The 27659-nt window shown below is 41.3% G+C and overlaps 1 protein-coding gene across 3 annotated transcripts in view; it reads left to right on the top strand.

Moving 5' to 3' along the window:
• CHD5 (chromodomain helicase DNA binding protein 5) overlaps positions 1 to 27659 on the top strand; it is a 2140358-nt gene that overhangs the window by 781378 nt on the left and 1331321 nt on the right. For all 3 annotated transcript variants that reach the window (XM_044063016.1, XM_044063014.1, XM_044063013.1), the window contains exon 12: positions 25361 to 25552. In XM_044063016.1, coding sequence (XP_043918951.1) covers positions 25361 to 25552 — 192 coding nt within the window. The remainder of the gene's footprint in view (positions 1 to 25360; positions 25553 to 27659) is intronic.

Below are 27659 nucleotides of genomic sequence, written 5' to 3'. Positions count from 1 at the left end.
AATCTGACATTTCCCCATTACTCCCAGTAACACTAGATGTGTCACAAGAATCTGTCCTTGGACCACTACTTTTCTCTGTCTTCAGTAATATCCTCCACACCTCTACACCCAAAGCGGCAGTCATACAATATGCAGATGACTCCAGGCTAATATGTAATGCCTCTACCATCCAAGAATTACACACACTCACACAAGAATCTTTCCTATAGGTTGAATCCTGGTTATCAGAACACTACCTAATACTAAACCCCAAAAAAACAAAATTACTACTATTTAACCCTTCTAAATATAAATCTTCTTCTCCCTTTAGCATAGTATCCAAAAATAATACCATTATATCAACCATCAATCACACTAAACTTCTAGGGATAGAGATCGACTGCAACTTGACATTTGATATCCACATTGCCCACACCATAAAAAAAGTCCACAATAAACTTGGAGCCCTATATAGGAACACATCCTTTCTGACAAAAACAACCAGAGAGTCAGTAGCTAGGATACACTTAATCTCCACACTCACATATGCCTCCCCTGTTCTCACCAACCTGAGAAAAACAGACATCATCAAATTAGAAACATGTTACAACAAAATCACTAGGTTTGCCACCAATGCACCATATAGGTTACATCATTGCATAGCCTAAAACAATTGCAATGGCTTGAGATGCCCCAACTTCTATTGTACAACCAACTAACCCTATCCCACAACCTTCTACACAATCCAGAAAAAAACTCCAGCCCTAAATAACCAACTCAAGTCACACACAGTTAAAAGAGTTCTACACTCCAACAACAAACAACTATTAGAAGTCTCAATGGCCGCTAACTCAGCTGGTGAATCTCTGTACTCCTTCTGTATAGCCAGAATATGGAACTCCTTACCTAACAGCCTAACAAGCAAAACCTCCATAACTGAGTTTAAAACTGCCCTAAAAGGCCACCTCACTAATAAATGTTTGTGCCCCTGCTCAACACCATGGGAACAAGTGACATAGGGACCAAATCCCATAGCTAGATCTTCAGTCTCGTACAGCAGTATTATCCAAAACTGATTGATGTGAAGTTGTTCAATCTCGCCTTCATTCTTACTGATGGGTTCGGATTCGGCCAAATAGCAAAGATTGAGGTCTCAAACAGCTCGATGCCAAAGCTCTATCTCACAATGCACCGTTACATTCCCCAGATCTAGTTTGCCACTCTAACTGATCTGGTGTTCTCTACAGTTCTTGGCCATTTTGGACAGATAAGTTTACGATTTCTAGTGAATTGTCTTCATAGTTTTCACAGTTGTGTATATATGTATAGGTATTAGTACTATAGTACTTTGCTCTGGTTGTCTGTTTTGGACTTATATCCTGTTGGATAGTTTTTCTTTCTGAGTGTTAGATTAGTTTTGGGTGTGGCCCTGTTATTCAAGTTGGCCGTTGGCCTTTTTTGCTAAAGTATTTAGCTCTATCCCAGCCTAGTTTGGCTTGCTGCAGGTTTCTGCATTTTTTCTTTATTAGCCGGTTAGGCTCTTGGCCGTTTTATTGGCTGTTTTTGTTTCTTAGCCTGTTAGGCTTTTTTTTATACAGTAGATTTATTGCTGCCTTGTCATACCTTTAGCAGTTAGGCTCATATTTCCTTTAGACATAGTTCTTGTTAATTTTGGCTACAATGTCAGAGAAAGCTAAATCTGGATTTAAAAGGTGCCCCAAATGTAGTCAAAAAATGTCAATCATGGATGGTCATTCCACATGTGTGTACTGTTTGGGTGAGGTACACTTTCAGGAGGTTTTCTCCATTTTTCATGGCTTCAGCTCCAGGGTGTTAGCTGAAAGGAAGCGTAAGCTTGTAGAATGGGGTTTACTTAAGTCAGCCTTCTAAACGGATTTGGATTCTGCTTCGAGTCAACCAAAACCCTCATCTTCAGCCTCGTCATTTAGTTCGGCTCCAAAGGGCTCCTCGGTTCCGAAGACATCTAAAAAGGCTATGGTCTTGGCTCCAGTGCCATCAGAACTGACCATTCAGGTTGCTGGTAGGAGCCGGTCCCCAGTTTTGGAACCGGTATCTCCTACCTTGAAGTCCCAGATTCTGGGGTCATCATCTCCATCGGTGGTCTCCTCTCGGGCTTCCAGACTCTCCGATTCGGATGTGGACAGAGTGGTACGGAGACTTCTACAGGATCCGGCACTTGCAAAAATTTTGTCAGTTTTGACTCTAGAAGCTTCGGAACTGACAAAGTCCTCTTCCATTGTTGTTGCTCCTCCTCCGACTCAAACCGAGACATCGGAGCCAGAGGAGGCCAGTCAGTTGTTGGTGGAGCCGTCTGTGCCAACACTCACCTCTGAACTCGCGGTATCGACCACCCTGATATCCTCTGCTCTGGCAGTGGAATCTGAGAGCCGACATTCTCCTGTCGGTTCCGGGGGGGTCGAACCGATAAGTCAGTTCCAACTCTTCCTCTTGGGGCTACGGCACAGATGAGTTTGGCTCCTACCTCAGGCTCGGAGCCGGCAGTTCTGTTGCGGGAGGAGTCCTTGGTGTCGTCGGACACAGGTGCTTCCTCGCATTGGAGCCATGGGGCCTTCGATGCCATGAGGAGGGCTTTGTCCCATCGGACTTCTGCAACCTGTGATATGGCCACCTCCTCCCGGAAGGTGCCTGCTTCTTCTCCGCTTCCACAGGTTCACCATAAGTGCAGGTACCCAGAGCCTCAGGATGCCCCTTTAGGGAAACCTTCCTCTTCCGAGACCTCCCCAGAGATTCCCACTGAGGAGGTCTCTCAGAAGAGATTATATAAGAAGAGACATCTGGATTCCCCTCAGGAATCCATCACATCGGACACCGATTTGGAGAAATCGGAAGGGTCCCCAAGGTCCCCCTCTGAGGATATTTCCTTCGGGGATATCCTTGAGATCCTTAAGCAGAGGGGGGACTGGCAGCCCCAAAACCCTACCGAGGACGAATTGGTGCTCCTGAAGGCTTTCGGGTCCTAACCCTCCACCTCTTGGCTGTCTCCACCCTTTGATGAGTTGATGGATCTTTTATCTCGAAGGGCGTGGGAGTCACCAGATTCTATGGAGCCTGTTCCTAGAAGGCCAAACAAGTACATTTCAGCACCCCATGATAAGGTTTTTTTGCTGCTATTCACACAATGGACTTTTCAGGAATTACCTTTGAATCATCCAGTTTTGATTATCGACTCTTGCAAGAATGACCTTTGCTGGTGGCTAACGTCAGAGACGGTGACTATGGGCCGCCCATTTGTTCTCCACTCTCCAGTGGCAATGGTAACCACAGGTGCCTCCCTGATCGGGTGGGGGGAGCATTATCAGGGACGGACAGCCCAAGGTACTTGGCAGGCTCACAAGGCTCATTTGCACATAAACGTCCTGGAGATGAGAGCGGTTCTTCTAGCATTGCAGGCCTTTCAATTTTTTATTTTATTTATTTATTGTCATTTGTTAACCGGGTTAGTCCAACTGGGCTTTTGGCCCATTTTCAGTGGAGACCCAAGGAGAAAAGCTCCAGAAAATTACATAATAGTACATTGATTGCATGCAGAAGTATAGTACTAACATAAATGAAGGATTTACAAAGCTGTTTATAATAACAAAGTTGAGTACAAACAATAACAAAGTTGAGTACAGAAAAGAACAATTACAAAGCTGTTAATACATAAAATACATACATGAAGCTCTAGCATCAACATTTTATTTATTTATTTATTTTTTTAGAGAATGGTGTGTAGAAAAGTGTGAGACAGGAGAGGGAGACTAGGTGGGTTCATGACAGGAGCAAGTCTTGGAGTTAAGAAGAAAAGTTTTTAGTTCATTTTTAAACTGGGTGTAGTGGGTAATGGACCGTAGGCTAAGGGGGACTTTGTTCCAGGCATTGGTGACAGTATGTTTATAGAGTATTTTCCCAATAGATTTGTTTGGTTGATATATGTCTAGTCGCTGTTGGTTCGATGTACGGTGGGTCTGGGATGGAGTATAGGTGGAGACTAAGGGTGAGAGAAATGGACAGAAAGAGGTTTTGTAGACAATAGACTGTAGTATTTGAAATTGAGATAGAAGCAGTTGTTGGGGGAGTTCTAGCCATTGAAGAGAGTTTAATGCAATGCAGTGGTGTGTGTTGTATGGTGAGTTGGTGATGAATCTAGCTATTTTGTGATAGGTTTGTTGGAGTTTATTCAGGGTGGTGACTTGTATGCTGGTGAGAATAGGGGCTGCGTAAAGGAGGGAGGGGGGATTAGTGCCTGTCCAAGTGTCAGTCTAGCCTCTGGGGTAAGAAATTTTTTGTTTCGATAAAGTAGACCTAGTTTTTGATGTGTTTTCTTTATGCATTGGAGTAAGTGGAGGTTGAAGTGAAGTTTGTCATCTACTATGACTCCAAGTAGTTTTGAATGGGTATCAGGTTGAATAGTTGTGTTTTTCGGGGATTTGATGAAAAATGATGATTTATGATGAGCAAGAGATCCGGGAAGGAAGAGCAGAAGCTTAGCCTTTTTGGGGTTTAGAATCAATTGGTTGACAGATAGCCATTGCTCAGTGGAAAGGAAGGCTTGTTGGGTTAAGGTATGGAGCTTGGAGATGTTGCTGGAGATATATATAAGTGTGGAGTCATCAACATATTGTATGAGGGAAGAGTCTTTGTAGGAGGTAGACAGGTCATTGGTGAATATATTAAACAGAAGGGGACCTAAGATGGAGCCGTGGAGTACACCAGTGGGGATAGGAAGGAAGGGGGAGCTGGATGAGAGCTATCTGATGGATTGTTGCCTTCCGGTTAGGTAGCTGGTGAACCATACTAGTGAGGATGTGGATAGGTGTAGTTTTGAGAGTTTGGATAGTAGTAAAGGATGAGAAACAGTATCAGAAGCCTTTGAGAGGTTGAGAGAGAGAAGAGACAAGCTTATTTTTATCCATTGCCTCTGCAATAGTGTGAGTGAAGGAAAGGAGGGCAGTGGTAGTACTGTGGTTGGGACGAAAGCCATGTTGGGTGGGGGTGAGTAGGTTGTGTTTGATGAGGTGGTTAAGAAGCTGTGTGTGAATACATTTTTCTAGTATCTTAGGGGGGGTAGAATGGCAATAGGTCAGTAGTTTGTGGGGTCATTTGAGTTCCCTCCTTTATGTAATGGTATAGTGAAGGAGGATTTCCACAAAGTAGGAACAGTTGATTCAAGAATTGATCTGTTTATTAGTACAGAGACAGGGTAGGCAATAGAGTCAGCAGCAAGTTTAAGGAAGGTAGGTGGTAATTTGTCTGTGGAGGTAGAACAGGGTTTGAGCTTAAGAAGTAAAGATTAATATAAGAGGTAGAAATGGGCTGAAAGGAGAACTGAGTTGAGGTTTGAGTGTTGGGTGCTGCAGGTTGTGAAGCTAAGTTTGGCTTAAGTGGGTATGAGATTCTGGATGGTATCAATAAAATGTTTGTTTAGGAGGGTAGCGGTTTCTTCAGAAGATGAGTCTGGGTAGGGGGAGGGGTTAGAAGTTCTGCCTGGGTAGAGGATTTTGTTCAGGGTAGACCAGTATTTATGAGGCTTAGATGAGTTGCTTAGCTGTGCAGAGGTGTAGTAGGATTTTTTATCTAATGTAGTATGTTTTTTTTGATAGGTTTCTTAGTTGTCTGTATTTGTGAAGGAGGGGCTTTTTTCCTAGACTCTCTAACCTTTCAAGACTCTCTTCCCCTTGGCACAATTGCATTCCAGTCGGACGACATGTCAGTAGTCTGGTACATAAACAAACCAGGAGGAACCAAATCCTAACCCCTGTGTCAAGAGGCTCTGAGATTATGGAATTGGGCAGAGTCCTCTCAGCGTTTTCTGATTGCAATGCACATCCCTGGGAGATCCAACGTAATAGCAGACAAACTCAGCAGAGCTATTCTGCAATCTCACGAGTGGTCTCTCAAGAACGAAATAGCGGAAATGATTTTCCGCAGATGTGGCCAGCCTTGCCGTGACCTTTTTGCCACCTCCACAAACACCAAGTGCAGCAACTACTTTGCCCTGATCCCTCAACAGAGACAATCCCCGAGGGATGCACTTTTCCACAATTGGCCTCCGGGACTCCTTTATGCTTTTTCCCCCTTTCCATTGATTCCCAAAGTATTGCAGAAAGCCAGTTTTCTGGACAGGACACATCTTAATTGCCCCATATTGGCCTCGTCAAATTTGGTTCCCCTTTCTGAAGCCTCATCTACTAGAGGAGCCTTGGATCCTGGACCCAGTGCCGGATCTGTTGACCCACTCATCAGGAGCTCTTCATCCCTCTCTTCAGTCCATCAAACTGACAGCTTGGCTGCTCCATTTCCCAGAATAGCCAGGTTCCAGAATTTATCAGAAGAAGCATGGCATATTCTACTGTCGTCTCACAAATCTTCGACTAGGAAACTTTACCTCAGTAAGTGGAAAAGGTTTTCCATCTGGGCACAACAGAATAACATTGACCCTTTCCCGGCATCTATATCAGATATACTGGAATTTCTAATGAAACTGTTCAATGAAGGAGCTGCAGCAGCAACCATTCGAGTCCAACTCACTGCTCTTTCTAATTTTCATTTAGGTGCATCCGGAAATGGTATCATGTGTCATAAGCTGGCTAAGGCTTTTTTGAAAGGTACGATGCACTTAAAACCACCAATCAGATCTCCTACTACTCCCCGGAACTTAAATCTAATCTTGTCCAAAATTATTCTTCTGCCCTTTGAACCTGCCTCTTCTTGTGAGCTGAAGTATCTTTCTTGGAAGACCATATTCTTGGTGGCCATCACATCAGCACGCAGAATTTCGGAGTTGCAAGCCCTTTTCATTAAGCCACCTTTCCTAATATTTCATAAAGATAGGGTTTCCCTCAGGATGAATCCATCGTTCCTACCCAAAGTGTGTTCAGAATTCACATTGAATCAGATGATTGAGTTACCCATTTTCTTTCCTAACCATTCAAACCAGTTGGAGTATATGCTTCACAAACTTGACGTGCATCGACAGCTTCGCTTTTATTTGGACAGAACAAAGGATCTCAGGAGGGCTGATCAGCTGTTTGTCTCCTTCTCAGATTCAAAAAAGGCGCACCTGTCTCCAAAAATTCCTTGTCAAAATGGCTGTCTGATTGTATTTCCTTTGTCTACAGTGGAGCAGGTATTGCATTACATAACAAGGTCAAGGCTTATTCTACAAAAGCGGTTTCTACTTCTGCAGCCTTCCTGACCAGGTTACCTATTGATTCTATTTGTGCAGCTGCCACCTGGTCAAATCCACATACCTTTATATCTCATTACAAAGTGGACAAGGCCACTAGGGACAGAGCTTTATTTGGATCTGCTGTCCTGAAACAGGTACTCCCGTGAGACATCCAAGATTGTGGTGCTGGGGATGCTATCCATCAGTAAGAATGAAGGCGAGAGTGAACAACTTCACATTAAGAAGTTATGCACTTACTATAACGTTCCATGCAAGTTGTTCTTCTCGTCTTCATTATTATGACCCCCCCCCTCCTACCCCCTTCCTATGTCTGGAAGTACGAGAGGTACCACTCTGGTTTTGGTTTTCCTGAGGCATTTCCTTTCACCCTGGATTTTATGATTTCCTTGAAATCTAGGATAGGTTTCTACACTAGTTGGCAGCAAACAAGATCTGGGGAATGTAGCGGTGGATTGTGTGATATGGCTTTGGCCTCGAGCTGTTTGAGACCTCGAGCTTTGCTATTTGGCCAAATCAGAGCCGATGATTGGCTCCGAACCCATCAGTAATAATGAAGGCGAGAATAACAACTCACATGGCATGTTATGGTAAGTACATAGCTTCTTATTATACAACATCCATTTGCAATATTTCCGTATTGTTGACTGGCCTCACAATTTTATATAATATAAGAACTCTACACATCTATACATCTTGTCATAAATAAATAGTTTCATGCTTGTTCATTGTTCATTATGTAAATATTTTTCATGCATGTTCATTGTTCATTATGTTTAAAAATTGTAACTATTATTTATGTTTTTCTCTGTTATGTTTGTACCAATACTGTACTGAAATGTGGAGCTTTTCTCCCTGGGCCTCCGCTGAAAAAGGACTGCCAGTCCAGACGGACTTTCCGTGTTACCTAATTTAAAATAAATAATAAATAAATAATACTTCTCATTAACATGTAGGTCTCTCAGTTATGAAAACATGAACGTAAATATGAATAATAAGTGGCAAACAGGGATTACTTGCTCTACTACAGGACATCACAGAGTAACTAATTGTCATTTTGTTTATAAGTCCTTGCTCTATCTAATACTGTCCATTATTAGCTGATAATCACTTAGCTAAAGAAGGCATAACAAAAAAAGGATGCCATAAGGTGCTATGAGTGTTAACTGGAAGTATTCAAAATAGAACTAGAAGCTATATGCTTGAATAAGTTAACATCTTGTATCACCCAAGTTATCATTACTTACCCTTTTCTGCCCAACAGAACTACTCAACTATTAAATATCTAACCAGTAATAGGTTCATAGGTGTGTACTAGGCTAATGGCCCTGAAGCCTTTACAAGCCTAGTCCATAGAAGTGCCCTGGCATCGTGACACCCAACATTAGTTCCCAGTGCCTCTATCAAGTAGAGACACTGGAGTGATCCCCGGGGTGAATTTTCTATTACCCATCCACTCATCAAGGTTTCTCTTGAAGAAGGACAGCGAGTTGCTCTGCTTGACATGCATGGGAAGTCTATTCCAGAGCATGGGCAGTCTCTGGGTGAGGAACCTGTCCCTCCAGCATGTTCTGTTGATTGTGATAATGAGGTTGAGGTCTCTGGAGCATGTGGTGCGGAGGGATTGGAATTTCTTTAGATGTAGCATTTTGAACAGAGCTGGGTCAGACATGGCTTTGTAAGTCAAGCAGAGTTTGCCTCTTAGTAGACGATAGGAGACAGAATAACTGGAGTTTTTTTGAGTCTGTCTGTGTAGGACATATGTTTAAGGCCTAGGATCCTCTTCATGAGGTACTTTTGAGGCCTTTCCAGCTGTTGCATGTGTCTAGTGAGGTATATGTCAAATGGGGCCTTATACTCAATGATTGGCCTAATGAGGGAAGAGTAGAGAGAGATGATGACCTCTTCCTGGATGCAAAACACTTGGTAATGAGATGTGCCACACAGAAGGACTTTCTGACCACAGTGGCAATGTGGTGGTCGAAGGAGAGGTTGCTGTCAACCTGCGTCCCCAGATCTCTTATAATGCCTTCCATGTTCACTGGGCTCCCATTGATGTGGTAGGTAGTGGGAACTGAGTTTTTACCAAAGGGGATGACGAAGCATTTTTTGGAGTTAAGCTTAAGACCATGGTTTCGACACCAGTCATTGGTCTCAGTTAGGCCTTTCTGTAGGATGTCTGCATCACTTGGGGAGTTAATAATGGCTCCCAGCTTGTAGTCGTCTGCGAACCTGGTCAGCCAGAGTCCCTTTGTGTTGGCCTGGACTTCTGAGAAGTAGATGCCGAACAGGAGAGGACCCAGGACCAATCCCTGTTGACTCCACTTGTGACTGGTCGGCAGTCTGACTTGGAGTTCGCTGCTTTCACACTGTGTGTTCTATCCGTGAGCTAATTTGCAACCCACCTAGTGATATAGGGGCTAATGCCTAGTTTGGTGACTTTATGAATAATTCCTGAGTGAGGAATGGTATCAAAGGCCATGGCCAAATCGAGGTAGGCTGTATGCACTGCCTTACCCTCATCCACAGCCCTGGTGACTGACTCAAAGAAGTCAACCATGTTGAGCAGGCATGATCACCCTTTCACAAAGCCAGACTGCATGAGGTCCTGAGTTTGGAGATTTTCTATATCTTTGTTAATCAGGTCCATGATGATGCGCTCCATAGCTTTACATATCAGACTTGTCAGGTTAATGGGGCGATAATTCCCAGGGTCTGTAGTCATTCCCCCTGTATGGAGAGGGATGACAGTAGCAGTGCGCCATTTGGTAGGGACAAAGCCTGAGGTGAGACTGTGAGTGAACAGGGCACACAGATGTGGTGCCAGTTCGCTTTGTAGTTCATGTAAAACACAACCAGGGATATTATCGGGTCCCATGGAAGCTGTACTCTTGGCCTTGGACAATGCAGCTTTAACCTGGGCTGCAGTAATGCTGGGTGACTGGCATTCTTCCGGTATTGTGATTGGTCTTTTGGGGGGAGAGAGGGGAAAAGTTGGCATTGAATCTGTTGGCCAGTATGTTGGCAATATCTGTTGGCGCATTGTGCAGTAACTCAGAGCACATCTGGGTATTGCCGTGGAGGTTCTTGATATAAGTATAAAAGGCTTTGTGATTGTTTTTATTGTCTGCCACAATTCTGCCTTCATAGCTGGCTTTAAAGGATTTGGTGAGGGATCTCAACTTTTTGTTGAGGCTAATAAGGGAGTTTTTTCAGTCTTGGGACTTCACCTTTTTCTGCAACAGTTTCTTCCTTCTGTTGTAGAGTTTATTAATGGCAGGGGACCACCAGATTGGGTTCTTTTTTTTTTGGAGGAGAGCATCTTGGTTCTGCTGGCTATGGCTAGTTCCATGCATTTATGTACATGTTCATACAGTGCATTGGTGTATGATTCGGCAGTCATGCAGTTATCTTCCATTGACATAGGTGCCGTGAAATTGGCTACCTCTGTTTTTGGGAGTCCAAAGTCAGCTTTGGAGAATTTTTTCAAGGTGGTTACCTTTGCAGGGGGTGTGTGGGTGAGATGTGGATTTCCATTGTGATTAGTTTATGGTCGGATCTGACCAGGGAGGGATTGACTACTGGTGTAGAGCAACGGTTGCCCATGTTAGAAACAATCAAGTCAAGGATGTTGCTTCCTGTAGTGGGGGTCAGAATGAGCAGGTCCAGGGCATTGGAATTGATGAATTCCAGGAAGCGTTGGGCAAGTGTATTGGTGCTTGAGTAGTTTTCCCAGTTGATGGAGAGGTAGTTGAAGTCTCCTAGTGTGAGAATGTTGGGTTGGACCTTGATAGATTCCAGGGTGCTTAGGAAAATGGAGTGAGAGTCTAGGGAAATGGTTGGGGACCTGTAGCAGGCTATGAACTGGATCTCAGTCTTACCCAATGTTAGTTGTACTTGAAGTATCTCAGATGCATTATGTTGGTCTACTAGTCTGGTGGTGTGCATATCCATTATGAATATGGAGATACCACCACCTTTGGAGCTTTGGTCCATGTTTGGGGCCGAAAGGTGTGGAATGAGCTATAGCCTGGTATCGCAGGGGTGCTTTCTGCCGCTTTAAACCAGGTCTCCGTTACAGCACAAATGTCGATGTTCTCCATTTTGAGGAGTGCTTCGAGTGAGTGCATCTTGAGATTTAGACTTCTAGCATTGAGCAGCATGACCCTCAGATTGCATTTATTTATAGCTGTTACGATGGTAATTTGGTCTTTGGAACACAGCCTAAAAAAGGCACTATAGGGGTGGCAAGAGCCTTAGCTAGTACCTGGAAACCCAGGGATGACAGATGCATGCCATCTCTGGCAAAGCATCGAGGTCTGTCAGTCATGTCATCCCAAGCAGACAGATACTGGATCCCCTTAGAATGACACCAGAAACTTAGCCAATTGTTGAAGTCAATCATGCATTATGTTGAAGTCAATAATACATTACGATTTCTGTTTTTTTTTTTTGAATAAATGTGAGGAATATGAATAAAGGAAAGCCCAATTGATTTCATTTATCTTTTTTTAATACATTTGTTGAATTATCACTTGTGACACAGGCAAATATGCATTTACATTAAAGTAGTCAAACTGTATTAACACGTTCACATTTACCAATATTATATTTCACATATATTGCTATATATCATATAACCTAAGTAACATTACGTAAATTATTCAAGTCCTGTCCTTTTCTAACAAGAAACATCTTTATTAAACCATCACTTATGACACAGGCAATCATACATTTATATAAATGAAAACAAACCACACTGACAAAGTCCTAGTTGCAAGCATTTTACATCACAAACAATACAGACACACTTCCATTTGCAAACATTATACATCACTTATAATCTACTCAATCATTTTCAGTCAGACATTACATAGATCATTTAAGTCCTACCTACTTTTAAACCTCATTCCTCCCCTGTATGTATTGTTCCCACAATTCCCATTTTTTTCTTATGTACTTTGCTCCTAATCTTTTCTAAAGATCTTAATTCCAGTTGTTTTATCTCTTTTACTATATTCGCTACATCTAGTATAGTCATTTTAAATTTTGATTTCCATTTTCTAGTAATTCCTTTTTTGGTAACTACCATAATTAGACACAACAAGGCCTTACTATGTGTAGGCAATTCGGATTCTGTATCGTAGCTCAGAAAAATCATCTCCCTCGTCACACCAATCTGCCCACCCAGCATCTCCAACAGTGCATCCTGCAGGGAACCTTATCTACCAACTCACTGCACTCCCAGAAAATATGTTTCCAGTCACCTCTTTCTTCCCTGTCACACCTCCAACATTTGCTCTCTACCTGAGGAAAAATTCCTTGGAGTATAAAATATATAATGGTATAAAATATTTCTGTAAACATTTCCAAGCAAAAACCCTAAATCTTCTAGATTTTGTTGCATATTTGGGAGATATACATATGTCATCCCATTGTTTCTTTGTGAATTGCTTATCCAATGTAACTTCCCAATCTTTTCTAACCTTATCTGATTCTTATAGTTATCATGCAGTATTTTATATGCTCCACTAATTATTCTTTTTTTATTACAGCTTCTGTTCTAGAGTCTACTAAAAACTCTACCAGTGCTGGTCTTTTGTTTAGGACCCTCTATTTCTTTCTCTTTACCTATACTCAGATATCAATCCCTGATATGGAAGGCAGTCTCTAACCTGCAGTCCAAATAAATTCTTGACGCCTTTCCATTCTGTCATCTTTCCTTCTCCAGTTATTTGCTCCAAATAGCTTGTTTCCTTCGCCAATTTTCTGCAATAAATTCCAGCCCCCTCTCGCCTATTCTCTATCTCACTAATTGCAGTCATCCCTATAGGAATACCTCTCAAATACTTACTGTAAGAAATCTGGATAAAACGTGACAAAATGGGGGACAAAGGCCCAAAAATAGGGGAAGATGTTAAATATTGCTCTTAGAAACTTAGAAAGTTGCTAGAGTAACAGGGTATGTGTAATCATACATTTTCTGAATGATTTGCAGTCTGAAACTCAAATGTATGTCATTATTTAGTGACTTCAGTCCTCAGATCATGCCAGTGATTTGTCAGAAAGCCACAAATGTTATGAGGAATGCACCAAAAATATGAGGCAAAATCTGGACAGTTGAGAGGTATGCCTATTGACAGAATCTTCTTTCTGCATTCCTGTGTTGGCTTAGTTCTTACAATACTTTCTGCTACTTTATAGATGTAATATTCTGTATGTTTATTGTTATTCTTCTTAAAGACCTGTATCTAAAAGTCCCAGTTTCTTCTTGTTGCTTGAGGTTCCACCCCGTTTCATCATCATCCCTTGCACTTTGAATTGTAGTTTACTGCTTGCGCTATGTCTAGGAGCCTTAACTGTGTAGCTCTGAAATTATTTAATTTGTTATCTGATACTGTAATGCCTTCCCTGGTAAGGTCAGACCACAAAATGGTCTCCTTTGAAGTAAAAATAAAACCTGGATCTCCAGCTAAACCTGGAATATTCAGGAACTATTCTAAGGCTATCCTCCTGCTATTAAGGGAGAACCTGGCAAAATTTCAAGCTCCCGTAAACCCTGAGAACACTTCTGCCTATGCAGAACTGTTCACAGAAACCCTGTACAAGCATGTTAATAGCTGAATAGAGGCAGCTGCACCCACCAGGAAGAAATACAGAACTAACTCAAAAAGCAAGCCACCATGGTGGAATCACAAAATCAATCAATCAGCTGTATAACAGGAGGAAGAAAATCATGGCAAAAAATAGGAGATGCAGCACCCAGCAGGATAAAAGCACTCTCATCAAACTAAACAAACAACTCAGAGAATAAATAAAGTCTACCAAAGCCAAATTTGAGGTACGTTTGGCCTCCCAGGCCAAGGACAACCACAAAGCATTCTTTAGCTATGTCCGCAACCTCATAGGCAATACACAATTGTTTGCAGAGCTCATTGTAACTTGAGCTACCTATACTGAGACAATAGATATAGCAAACCTCCTGGCTGATAAATTCAGCTCCAACTTTACCCCTCTCTCCTCCTCAGCCTTCCCTCAGGAAATATCATCAAATATAACTCCCTCTACTGTCACTAAGGGAACAGGTTCTTAATGCTCTCTCTAAGACCAGGAACACTGCATCAATGGGCCCAGACAATATCCCAGGATGCCTTCTTAATAGCATGAAACATGATCTATCAGGCCTTTGGTATTACTACTTAACTGTAGCCTCCAAACAGGCTTCATGCCTCATGAACGTAGAAAGGTAACAATCATCCCTCTTCATAAAGGTGGGCCATCTACGGACCCTGGAAACTACAGACCCATAAGTCTGACTAGTCTTATATGTAAAGCCATGGAAAGAATTATCATGGAGATGATCAACAGATATACTGAACCTCTAGACTCTGGACCCAACCCAGTTTGGTTTCATCAAGGGCAGATCATGCCTACTCAACCTGGTGGGCTTCTTTGAGAAGGTCACCAAAGCAATGGATGAGGACAAAGTAATTTACACTCTCTACATTGACCTGGCCAAGACATTTGACACAATACTCCACTCGGGCATTGTTGACAAACTCAAGACATTAGGTACAAACTCGTATGTCACCGTATATTGGATAGCCAACTGGCTCACAGGCAGGACCCAGGAAGTTCGAATTGGGGATTCCACCTCTACAAAGAGGCCAGTCACAAGTGGAGTCCCTCAGGGATCAGTCCTTGGACCATTCCTTTTTGGCATTTAATTCTCTGAATTCAAGGCCAGTGTCAGTGGTCTCTGGCTGACTAAATTTGCAGATGATTGCAAATTAGGAGTGGTCATTGAATCTCACAAAAACTGATCAGTCACAGCTTGAAGTTATGGGAAAGAGTGGTGGAAACTAGGTTAAGAGGGGAGGTGATGATTAGTGATCAGCAGTATGGTTTCTTGCCAGGAAGGAGCACTACAGATGCGATGTTTGCTCTGAGAGTGTTGATGGAGAAATATAGAGAAGGTCAGAAGGAGTTGCATTGTGTCTTTGTGGACTTGGAGAAAGCATATGATAGGGTGCCTAGAGAGGAGTTGTGGCATTGTATGAGGAAGTCAGGAGTGGCAGAGAAGTATGTAAGAGTGGTACAGGATATGTATGAGGGTAATGTGACAGTGGTGAAGTCTGCAGTGGGAGTGACAGATGCGTTTGAAGTGGAGGTGGGATTACATCAAGGATCAGCTCTGAGCCCTTTCTTATTTGCAATAGTGATGGACGGGTTGACAGACAAGATCAGACAGGAGGCCCCATGGACTATGATGGTTGCAGATGATATTGTGATCTGTAGTGAGAGTAAGGACCAGGTTGAGGAGACCCTGGAGAGGTGGAGATATGCTCTAGAGAGGAGAGGAATGAAGGTCAGCAGGACTAAGACAGAATATGTGTGTGTGAATGAGAGGGAGGATAGAGGAATGGTGAGGATGCAGGGAGTTGAGTTGGCGAAGGTGGATGAGTTTAAGTACTTGGAATCAGCAGTTCAGTGTGGAAGAGAGGTGAAGAAGAGAGTACAAGCAGGGTGGAATGGGTGGAGAAGAGTGTCAGGAGTGATTTGTGACAGACAGGTACCAGTAAGAGTGAAAGGGAAGGTCTACGAAAGGATAGTGAGACCAGCTATGTTGTATGGGTTGGAGACGGTGGCATTGACAAAAAGGCAGGAGTCAGAGCGGGAAGTGGCAGAGTTAAAGATGTTAAGATTTGCACTGGGTGTGACAAGGATGGACAGGATTAGGAATCAGTATATTAGAGGGTCAGCTCAGGTTGGACAGTTTGGAGACAAGGTCAGAGAGGCGAGATTGCATTGGTTTGGACATGTGCTGAGGAGGGAAACTGGGTGTATTGGGAAAAGGATGCTAAGGATGGAGCTGCCAGGTAAGAGGAAAAGAGGAAGGCCTAAGATAAGGTTTATGGATGTGGTGAGAGAGGACATGCAGGTGGTTGGTGTGACAGAGCAAGATGCAGAGGACAGGAAGAAATGGAAACAGATGAGCCGCTGTGGCGACCCCTAACGGGAGCAGCCGAAAGAGAAGAAGAAGATTGAATCTCACACTGACACAGATGTTCTCCAGGAGGAACTGACACAGACAAATAACTGGTGTCAGAACCATGGACTAAAACTAAATGCCATGAAATGCATAATAATGTCTTTTGGGAAGTCATCCATCCCTGGTAGCTATCATATTGACAACACACCCCTTAGACCTGACCCAGTAGTCAGGGACTTCGAGACACACATAGGTAGTAATCTAGCCTTTGATCATCATGTGTCTACAGTGATGAGGACATCATTCTATGTTGAGCAACTTATAAACAAAGGTATGGCATCTAAGTCCAAGGAAGTCATTGTTCTACTGTATTCGGCATTCATCAGACCTGTCATCGAGTACAATGCCCCCTTTGGTATGTACCTAACCAGGCATATCCAACAATTGGAATGTCCACAGAGGTTCCTTACTAAAAGAATACAGAGCATAAGTAATGTGTCTTGTGCAGATTGCCTCAAGGCCCTATCTCTGTATTATGTCTCCTACAGACTTTTGAGGGGAGATCTATGCCTGGCATACAGGGCATTGTCAGACCCCACTCTGATGGACCTCTTGCATATCCACATAACAAACAGCACCAGAATTACCCATTCTAAGGACTTCAACCTTGCCTGTGATATAAATAGGATCTGCTGGAGAGATAGATATGTATCCCAGAGACTACCTCATCTGTGGAACAGGCTCCCCATCCATGTGAAGCAGAGTTCCTCCCTAACTCAATTCAAGTGTAACTTGGACAACTGGATGGGAAACCGGAAGTTCATCCCTGGTTTGGCACCTATGTATCTAATTGTACAGAGGTAAACTGTAAATGGTTCATCTCTTACGCCCATGCTTACACTTATCAAGGGTATCAGAACTTGTCAGTGATTTGGGATGCATGGCTAGGCTTAAAAAGGCCCTTGTGGTCGTTAGTGTCGTAAACACTTATGAACTTATATGTCTTGTGTGTGTGGCTTTAAATGCTTCATTTCATTAATTTTAACAGGAAATTAACCAAACAGTGCCAGAAATCATACTGTGAAAGTCTTCCTTTTAATACCAAGTTACATGCTGCATATTTGAAGATAGAGCTTCCCCTCCCATATTTAAAACTTGTTTTAAGTATGTCTATGTTTGGTTTGCCTTTTCTTTGCTTGAATTTCCATACTAAAGCTGTAAATTGTTCCCATGCAGATATCACATAACACCTACCTTCTGAGACTTTCTGTTTGAGTGTTCAACAGAACTTTGTTCACCTGTTTGTACTGACTTTCTTGTGCTCCTTTAACTCCACGTTTTCCTCCCTAAATTCTGATTTGTTGCACTGACATGGCCCTGTACACTCACTTCCCCCTTCATTTCTACACATTTTCTGTCTTTAGTCGTTACTACTTTAGTGTAGCTGATTTTGTTTTTGAAGATCTATTGAGGGGATCCCTTGTCCACTCCCAAACTAATCCTACTGTCATAATTTAATTCTGTATCAAATAATCAAGAATCTCTGTTTCCCAATTCACAATATAGGCTCAGAGGACAAAAATGTCACTGGTTTACATTCAATATTAAAAATAACATTAAAGAAAGGGACAATGCTCGGTGAGCTTGAAACTCAACAAATCAAGGTCTACATCAGCGATACCTAGAATTAATAAAAGCTAATAGTATAGACACTAATGGTGCCAAAGTCTTATACCTAAAACAAAAGCAAATGTCCTAGAATCAAAACCTAAGCTTTTTTGGAAGGAATTAAGACATCTAACAAGTAATCTGTCAAACTGCAGTTAGCATTTCAAGAACACATTACTTTACTCAAATTGTCTTGTACTGTCTATCTCACAGGATATTGTTGATCCATTCCCTACTTCACCCCTCAAAATGCTACCAACCCCTCCCACCCTCTATATTCTGTTATTCTGCCACATTTCAGTGCTATAACAAGAAAAACAGACTAAGCCCCTACGCTCAAACTAAACTCTTCAGGTGCAAAATCCAAATCCACATTCTCATACTTTTAATCCATCACTGACTAAGGATATAGTCCTTCCTGCTTTCAGGATGCAGCTGTCATTCCTCTTCCTAAGATTATAGACCCATCTCAATCCTCTGTTCCATTACTGAAATATTTGAAGAAACTAATTTACCAACAGTTTCTCAAACATATTAATAGTTATTTGCAGGGCCCAATTAGGACCATTTTGGTGGGACCCCGTCACTGCTCACCATTACCATACCCCTTCCTCCCTTGCTGGCTTCTTGAACATAAGACTATTTCAGATAAGATGTCAAGAATGCATGCTATTACTCTGTTAAAATTAAAACAATATGGTTATTTATTAGCTTGTAGTTTGTCATAAGACATAGTAAAACAGAAATAAACTATTAAATACCTGGATGAAACCCAGAGCCAGCATCTCACATAGCTCCTCTCTCAGAGTGTGCTTAACTCAGTCACAGTGTAAGGGGCTATTTGATTGGCCACTGAAGCCTTTTGACATGGTGCTTCATCAGATTGAGTGCACCCTGGCTTTCCAGTAAATGTGCCCCCAGACTTCTATAGTTCTGCCTGAATCTCCTTAACCTGTATTGGAAGTTGCTGCACACTTATCCCCTTTACCTGTTTTCTGTCTCCCTACCTTCCTTTCTTCCCCTACTTTATCTTGTGCCATACTCTCTTTCACATCCCATTCACAACAATTATATATTCTGTAAAAGCTTTGTTCTTTGTATATACTTTTCTCCAAAGAAGCATTATACTGTATAATTTTATGACAGTGTGCAGGTACTCTTATCCACTTTCTGAATGAAGTATTGTATATGCATACTTTTTTTTGTTTTCATATTATCCTGATTTACACCTGTCTCCATGCTTGCTCTTACATTACCACTGTAGCACTGATATTGAGTAAAGTTAATTTCTTTGGTTGTTTTCTGCTGTGCTGAGCCTGAAAGTGGTCTAGATGGATCAGTGCTCTGCTCTTCCATAGTTAAACTTTTAAGTAAGTAAGTAAATAAATGAAACTACCTTTTTAAGTGAAGTACTCTGTAAATCCAACATCTTTGATAGGTGCAGCAGACAACATTATGCATACTCTGCTACCCTGAAGTAAGATCACTTGTAACATGAAACTGGTAAAATCTGTTGACTCATCCCAGTCCTCAGAACTTGCTTCCCATGCTTAATGTCCATAGATGCCAGAAAGTACTGTACACATGATACAGTGGAGCTGCACTTAATGGTTGTGGGAAGACTGTGGTCCCATAATGAGCATGAAAAATTTTTAACCTCAGTTATACATTCTCATCTCAAATTACCCTTTTTTCCTTCATGGGGTTCCAGTTTTCTCCTATCATTTTCTCAATGGTTGGAGTTCCTTATGCAGTTATTTCTAATACCGTGTTAAAGTCAATGTGTTTCACAAAACTATATAAAACTGTTAAATATCCTCAGAATGGTGAACATTAATGGTAATAATCTTGGGCCTCTCCTTAGAGTCAGTATTGCTCAAACATCAGCACACTAAGAAATATTCTTGCTTATTTAGTTACTTGTTAAATTGGGTAAATGGACCAATATACACAGATCTTTTCCAACAATATGCCAGGTCACAATGGCAACAATATGCATTGATAATTTACAGTAATCGCGAAGTATCATGTTTTGGCAAGTAGGAAGAAATAGGAATGCCATAATAAAACCCATATGGCTGTAGGTAGAATATTTTAAAAAAATTGCTCAGCTTTCTTTAATTTCCTGTCAAAACTCATCCTGAATCTTGAGCAACAATTTTTAGCTTTAAGTTTCTAATTGTCCCCCATTTCTGTTATTGTTTTTCCACTTTCATCTAAGTGAATCATTTTTGGTCACCTCTGCCTCCCACCAGTCAGCACACACACCTCATGTTTCACTTCCCTGGGATCATGTTCCTATCTCTGACTACAAGTTATTTTTCTAACATACTGCTGAATTAATAATATTCTATCAGAAGTCCTAGTGATCAGAAGTTACCTCACTTCACAGCATCTGTTATTTTGTATGCTTACAAGTGTTTGTTGTCCAGCTGTCTGAGACTGATAATTCCACAAATATTTCTTGTAGCTGTATTCATTAGCAACCATTCATAAACTGCAAGCCAGAAAGAGAAACAAAAGAAAACACAGAACCTTTCTATTAATCTTCAAATTAAGCATGGTCTTCTAATAATTACTGGAGCTGTGCATAAAACCAGATGGTTATTCTGACCAGTTTTGGGTTGAAGACCCTGTTGAACACTCAGCAACCAAATACTATGGGACTGTGAGCCATACAAAAGACATGAAGCTGTGGTTAATAATACTGCTGGACTAGGCACCAGTGCAATTCATGACAGGAAATGTCTGCTACACTTATAACTTGTAACTCCTACAAGACTTCCAGTAGGAACATGCCTTGGACTTTGCTGCATTTTTTCTCAAGCAAATCTCTGGGTCATGTAAGGCATAATGACCCTGTCTTAGCCTAGTGCAGGGCTCCCTAGGGGCGTGGGGCCCTATTGATCCAAATTGGTCCAAATGACCTAAGGCCAACTCTGGTTATGAGATCTTTATAATAAACAGCATGCCTTTAAAAACCCCTTTAGTACACAGGTTGCCTTACTATCAGCTATAGATTTCGTTTATAGCAATATTAATGATGGTGTTATTACTGCCGGCATATCTGTAGACATGAAACATACCTTTGAAACATTAAACCATTTCCTGTTACTTGAAAAACTCCAGAAACTAAATTTTGGCGAAAACAGCACACTGTGGTTTAAAAATTACTAAGATAAGTTCAAATTCCACCACACTTACTATTGTAAATAAAAACACAACACTAGAGTTCCTTAAGGCACTATCCTACGACCTCTTTATTCTTTTTATTAATAATGTCATACATGACTTACTCAACCATAAAATAATTATGTATGATGATGATATTCTGTTACTTAAATCTCACAAATCCAAATCGCACCAAATACTACAGTAAGCCACAATCTTAAATGACTCCAAATTAATAATGCCATGACAAATGTCATGTTCTTTGCCATCACAAAGAAACTAGCAACAGTACCTTTCATAATCGACATTGAAAATAACACTATAGCTAACAAAGTCATAATACAACCAAAACTATGTTATTGAACTTCACACCTTCTCTCAACTGTGTCATGTGTGGCCTTAGCCAAAGATGTCCTGACTGCCAAGATAGAATATGCTGACAATTATAGGTGTTCACTCAGCACATACATACAAAATACAGGTAATAGAAAAGAAAATCTTTAGATTTGCCCTCCTTGCAGATGTTAACTGCCATCAATGCATCTTATATGAAAAGGCTCACTGGCACCCTATTGCCAGCAGAGCTACCCATCTCTTAAATGCACTTCTTAGAATTTTTAAACTAGACTATTGTCTACTCTCCAACATTATTCCCAATCAGACAACTAAACTATTCTATCAGAGGCAGCCAAGAAAGTTCTCTCACTTACTTACTATAGGAGAGAAGGACCCCACAAGAGTAGGACCCGCTTTATGGAATCGGACCCACTTTATGGAATCAACTATCTCCAGACATTAAAAAAAAGAAAAAAAAAAACATCTCAAGCAGCACATGCAGAATTAATCTAACAGCACCTGCTTTAGAGACACTGGCTAATTGCATGTGCAGTTTGTTAACAGCAGGTGCTCCTTCATACTACAAGCACTGTTGATGTATATTTTGTAAACAGAAATCCTTACTCAACAAGACTGGGATTATGTGATACTCAGTAAAAGTTGTCATGAACACCAAGGGGGGGGGGGGGTGCATGTTCATATCAGGTGACTAATTATGTAACTATAAAATGGAGTCTTTTCATTCTATCACTGTACAACTCTGAAGAAATCAAAATACTTGCTGATGAAAGCGGTCAGTTTTATTAAACAACTTTTTGGTGATTCTACTTGTGTTCCCTTGGTGTTCGTGACAGCTTTTACTGGTTTGCATTTGCTTGGTTTTCCATTTTGTTTGCTATTATGTGATACTCACAAATTTTCATCTTCTTTAATTGACTGCCTAGATGAGAGTTTTAATACCATTTAGGCACCTGTTTTCTGAGGATGTACACCAGGTATTAACGGAGACTAAGAAACCTGCTACTAGAAAATCATATATGGTAAATGGAAAAGATATTATAGTTGATGCCATAGTAAGAATTGGGACCTTTTTAAGGTCCAGACTCCTCTGGTTCCACAGTATTTGAGTGAGTTATTATCCTCTGGCCATTCTTACTCTTCTATCAAGATTTGCCTCTTGGCTTTCTATTCTTGTGTATCCATGGAGCCCTCCCATCCTTTCTTCCCAGCCTCAAGTCAGACAGTTTTTGAAAGGAGTTGTGCATATCTGTCCACCTAGAAAACAGGTGGCTTCTCCTTGGGATTTCAGTTTTATTCTAGAGAAAGTTACATTTGTTTCCATTCCAGCCATTGCACAAGGCAGTTTTCTTAATATGGAAAATAGTTTTACTTATCACTCTGACCTCTACAAGAGGAGTATTTGAGTTACATCTCTTATGTTGAGTTTACCTTATTTAATTTTTCTTAAGGATGGGATATGTTTGAGAACAAATCCTTTATGTATGCCTAATAGTAGTTTCAGTTTACTTTGAATCAAGCTTTTAATCTTACTATCTTTCTTCCAGTTCCAAAATAAAAAGGAAGAAAGGATTTTACTTACTCAAGGCGCTCACAGGCAACTCAGATACTATCTTGACAGGGTTGAAACCTTCAGCAGTTCGAATTCACTATTTATTTCTTATGAAAGTAAATAAATGTGACGTCAGTCTCAAAACAGACAGTTTCTAGGTGGTTGTTTCATGCTATTGTATTTTTGCCCCTCACCATAACAATTCACTTCCAGGAAAGGTCACAGGCCTTTAGCTTCTTCCATGGCATTTTTGAAAACGGTGGATGTTAGATTCTATGGGCAGCAACTTGGTCCTCTGTGCATATTTTTTACAAAATGTTACAAATTAAATTTAATTTCCAGGTCTACAGCAGGTTTAGCTAGGACAGTTCTCCAAGGGTTCCTGAACTCTGACACGTCTTCCTTGTGGCCTAATGGTTAAGGTGCTTGCCTTACAAACACAAGGTGCAGGGTTTGAGTCTCACAAGGGGTAACTGGCTAGGCTTAAAATGGCTCGCAACGGCAGTTAGCTTAGTACTAACCTATGAATCAATAAATTGCTTATTGGGTTGGGAGGGTGGCCTAATGGTTAAGGTGTTTGCCTTACAAACACAAGGTGCAGGGTTTGAGTCTCACAAGGGATAATTGACTAGGCTTAAAATGGCTCACAAGGGCAGTTAGCTTAGTACTAACCTATGAATCTCTTTTTTTTTAAGTTCTGGTAATCTACCAATATAGCTTATGCTACTGCAACAGTCATCTAATGATGAACATAGTACAGTTGTGTACGAATAGATCACTGCTGCAGTAGGGACACCCTCCCTCCATCCCCCCTTTTTTGTGTTATCTTTTTTTGCTAGGATGTGGAAATTCTTATTTTCCTTTTTTCTTAGAATATGCTTTATTGGCAGGGCTACATCCTCCCTTACTCTCATTAACCACTAACCTTATACAGCTATCCTAAACAACTTCAGCAGTTAGTGCACATTGATGTTGTTGTTCTTCTTTCGGCTTTTCCCGGTTAGGGGTCGCCACAACGGAACTCTAGTCCGTTAATGATTGGCAGTAGATTTTTTTTACTGGTGCCGAGGTGCCAGCTCGACGCCCAACCTTCAGCGAAGGCACGCCCATTCTATGCATGTCTTTCTAACGCCACTCGACCATGGGGAGGACATGCAGACTCCACACAGAAGGCGCTCCAGCTGAGAATCGAACGGGAGAACCTCTTGCTGTGAGGCAACAACGCTACCGCTGCACCACCGCGGCTTATTGTTAGTGCACATTGATGGTTTGTTAAAACTTTGCATGCTGGCTGCTTGCCATATCCTGGGAAAGGTATAACCCATATAGCTTAGTCTTCTGCAACAGTGATCTATTTGAACACATACTGTTATGGGAAATTAACTTACACATCCGCACCTTCTCTTTCAATGTAGAGAGAGAGAGAGAATGGCAAAAATAAGAACTTTGGCATTATTCAGTACATTAAAGGTTATGACAGTAAAGACATATTCCAGTTTTGGGGTAAAGAGATTGATTTTTCTGCCTTCAGGAGTTAGCAGGTAGTAAAGTCTGTATATGAGGCCTGGATGCTTAAATATTTTATTAGTGGTCATTTTAGCATAAGCTGTAATAGAAAGAATAGGCTGAACCAGACACCATAGTATTTCTGCTGTTTAGCTTAAGAAATTATGATTTTAAGTGGGTGGACATCTTCATTGGCTGTAAAGTCCTTTCACTTTTGGTTGGTCCAAATAACATGGCAGTTGTTTTATAGTAATTTATTCAAAGATGTTTAGAGATATGCTTACATTTTGCAGACTCTTAGAGTGAGTATCTGACTTCACCTTACCCATCCTGGGGGATTGAGGCAGTCTGGTTCAATGCAGTCTGCAGTTACTGAAAAGAGGGGAGTGTGGGGGTGCACAGAATACTGAATATGGACCAGGGATGTATGCTTAGTTAAGTCAAGCCATGTCTGCTTTGTAGGCATCATAATGTATGTGTGTGAATGCACACACATACACACACACACACACACACACACAAAAGAAGGCACCACAAACCCTTGCATATGTGAGGATGTAGGTCAGCTTCTGAGAAGGATTTAGTGCTGGAGAAAAGAAATATCCCTAATGGCTGCCTGGATGATGGAAGCAATAGGGAACGGATGGACACAGTCACACAATGACTTCATGTTCAGTAGGCATGGACAATAAAAAGAATATAAAAAGTATATGCCATCACTTGGTCAGCTTCTGGCCAGGAATGTGGGACACAGTGAATGTGTAAGTCTAAATATTTAGATTCGTTATCACAATAGCTTCTCCTTGAAGAGCAGCTGTTATGGAAAGTACCTTACACAACTGTATTTCTCAGATAACATAAATGGTGTCATATTAATTGCAGATAATAGCATATAACTCACTTTGATTTTTTTTATGTGTTTTTTTAGCCTACTGTCAAGTTTGACAAGCAACCCAGGTACATTGATATAACAGGTGGCACCTTGCACCCATATCAGCTGGAAGGTTTAAATTGGCTTAGGTTCTCCTGGGCACAAGGAACGGACACAATCCTTGCAGATGAGATGGGACTGGGAAAGACTGTCCAGACCATTGTGTTTCTATACTCTCTCTACAAAGAGGTAAGTGTACTGTTGCACTGTGATATAGGTTCCTAGGTAAGTACTGGGCTAGTTCTTGCAGGCCATTTTAATCCTAGCCAGTTTCTCATCTGGTGCTCAAATTAACCTATCCAGTTTGATTTTAGATTGGCCTTACCCATACTATGGTCAGTACTTATATATTGCCCCTAATGAGGACAACTGGGATCAAACCATAGATAACATTAAGGGATCCATGCATGGGATAAAGCATTTAGGAGCTGCCTGTGTCCATTAGTAGTACAGGGGGCAGTCCTAAGGTAAATTTTCTGTTTCCCATCCATAAATCCAAGATGCTGTTGAACTTGGACAGGGATGAGCTTTGACTTCATGAATGGGGAATCTATTGTAGAGCAATGGTATCCTCTGCAAGATATACCTCTCCCACCAAACTGTTCAGTTGATATGGCAAAAGAGGTTTAGATCCCTAGACAGAGTATTTCTGATGCCATTTGACTTGCTGATGTGTAATAAATCCATCAGTATTGCGCCGATGGATACGTTGTATTCTAGACAAAGATCACCTCATAAGAGTCTGTAGGATACCGAGTATAGTGACAGGGCTTTGAGTTGGTCCGTGTAGGACATATTGTTTAGGCCTTGTATTCTTTTAGTAAGGTATGTCTGTAGGCATTCCAGTTGTGTCTGGACACATACATGCCAAAGGGGGCATTATACTCAATGAATGACATAATAAAGTTTCCTAGATCTCAGCACATCCCCTCTGTTTATAAGCTGTGCAATAAAGAATAACTTTCTTAATACAATTTACATATGTTGGTCAAAAGTTAGGTCACTGCCCACATACATTCCCAAATTCCTAAGAACTGAATCAGCTCTTAATGGTGTATTGTCAGTGTGGTAATTCCCTGTGGTGGATGACTTTCAAAGCATGTACTTTCAGTCCATGATTTTGGCACCAGTTATCTATTTGGGACAGAACATCCTGCAGAATGGCTAAGTCATTTGAGGATTCCATGACTTTTCCTTCCTTGCAATCATCTGCAAATTTAGTCAGCCAGAGCCCTTTGGTATTAGCTTTCAGTTTAGAGACGTAACTGCCAAATAAGAGAGGTCCCACCATAGAACCTTGGGTGACTCCACTGGTGACTGGGCTTTTTTGTGGAGGTAACTGCCCATATTTTGATTTCTTGCATCATATCTGTGAGCAATTTGACAATCCAGCTGGTGACATAGGGGTTTATTCCCAGTTTTTTTTTTAGCTTTTCTACTAGGCCTGACTGGGGGATTTTGTCAAAAGCTTAGGCCAGGTGAAGGTATGTGGTGTGTACCATTTTGTCTTCATCCATGTTTTTGGAGACCTTTTCAAAAAAGTCCACCAAGTTGAGTAAACATGACCTGACCTTGATGAACCCAAACTAAGATGGGTTCAGTGTATGGAGGTTCCCTTTGTGCTTATTGTTTAGTTCCATGATAAGTCATTCCATAGCTTTGCATATGCGGCTGGCTAGATTTATGGATCTGTAATTGCCTGGGTCTGTGGAAGGTCCTCTCTTGTGCAGGAGAATGACTGTATTTGTTCTCCACTCACTAGGTACAAAACCTTTATGGATACTAAGGTTGAACTGTGTTGTTGGGGGTGGCTAAATTGTGCTTCATATTTTTTAAGATGCATCCAGAGGTATTGTCAGGGCCCCTGGTGCAATATTTTTGGTTTTTGATAGTGCTTTTAGAACTTGATCATGCATGATAGCTCGGGGCAAGACAGTGTTGTTAGGGGTGTGGCTAAATCATGCTTCATGCTATTTAAGATGCATTCAGAGATATTGTCAGGACCCATTGATGCAGTATTTTTAGATTTTGATAGTGCTTTTAGGACTTGGTCTTGCATGATAAAGTCCAGCTTGTCGACATTTTGTGGTCGATGTTATTGAAATCGATGTATGGGTTACTTGACTAAAGAGAGCAGACCCATATAGTTACAGATTTTAAGTAAGCTTCCCTATATCATTAGTCTCATTAGCATCATTCATATTCAACTCAGTGCATTGGTGTGTTGTACTCTGAGATTACGAACATAACTAAAAAGCCTTTGTAGCTGTTTTAGCCTCAAAGTTGTCAGTGGTGG

This window comes from Protopterus annectens, chromosome 2.part1 (assembly GCF_019279795.1).
Source record: "Protopterus annectens isolate FY-2018-M chromosome 2.part1, PAN1.0, whole genome shotgun sequence".
Classification (NCBI taxonomy): domain Eukaryota; kingdom Metazoa; phylum Chordata; order Ceratodontiformes; family Protopteridae; genus Protopterus; species Protopterus annectens.
Note: the sequence above shows the minus strand (reverse complement) of the source record. Positions and strands in the feature narration are given on the sequence as shown.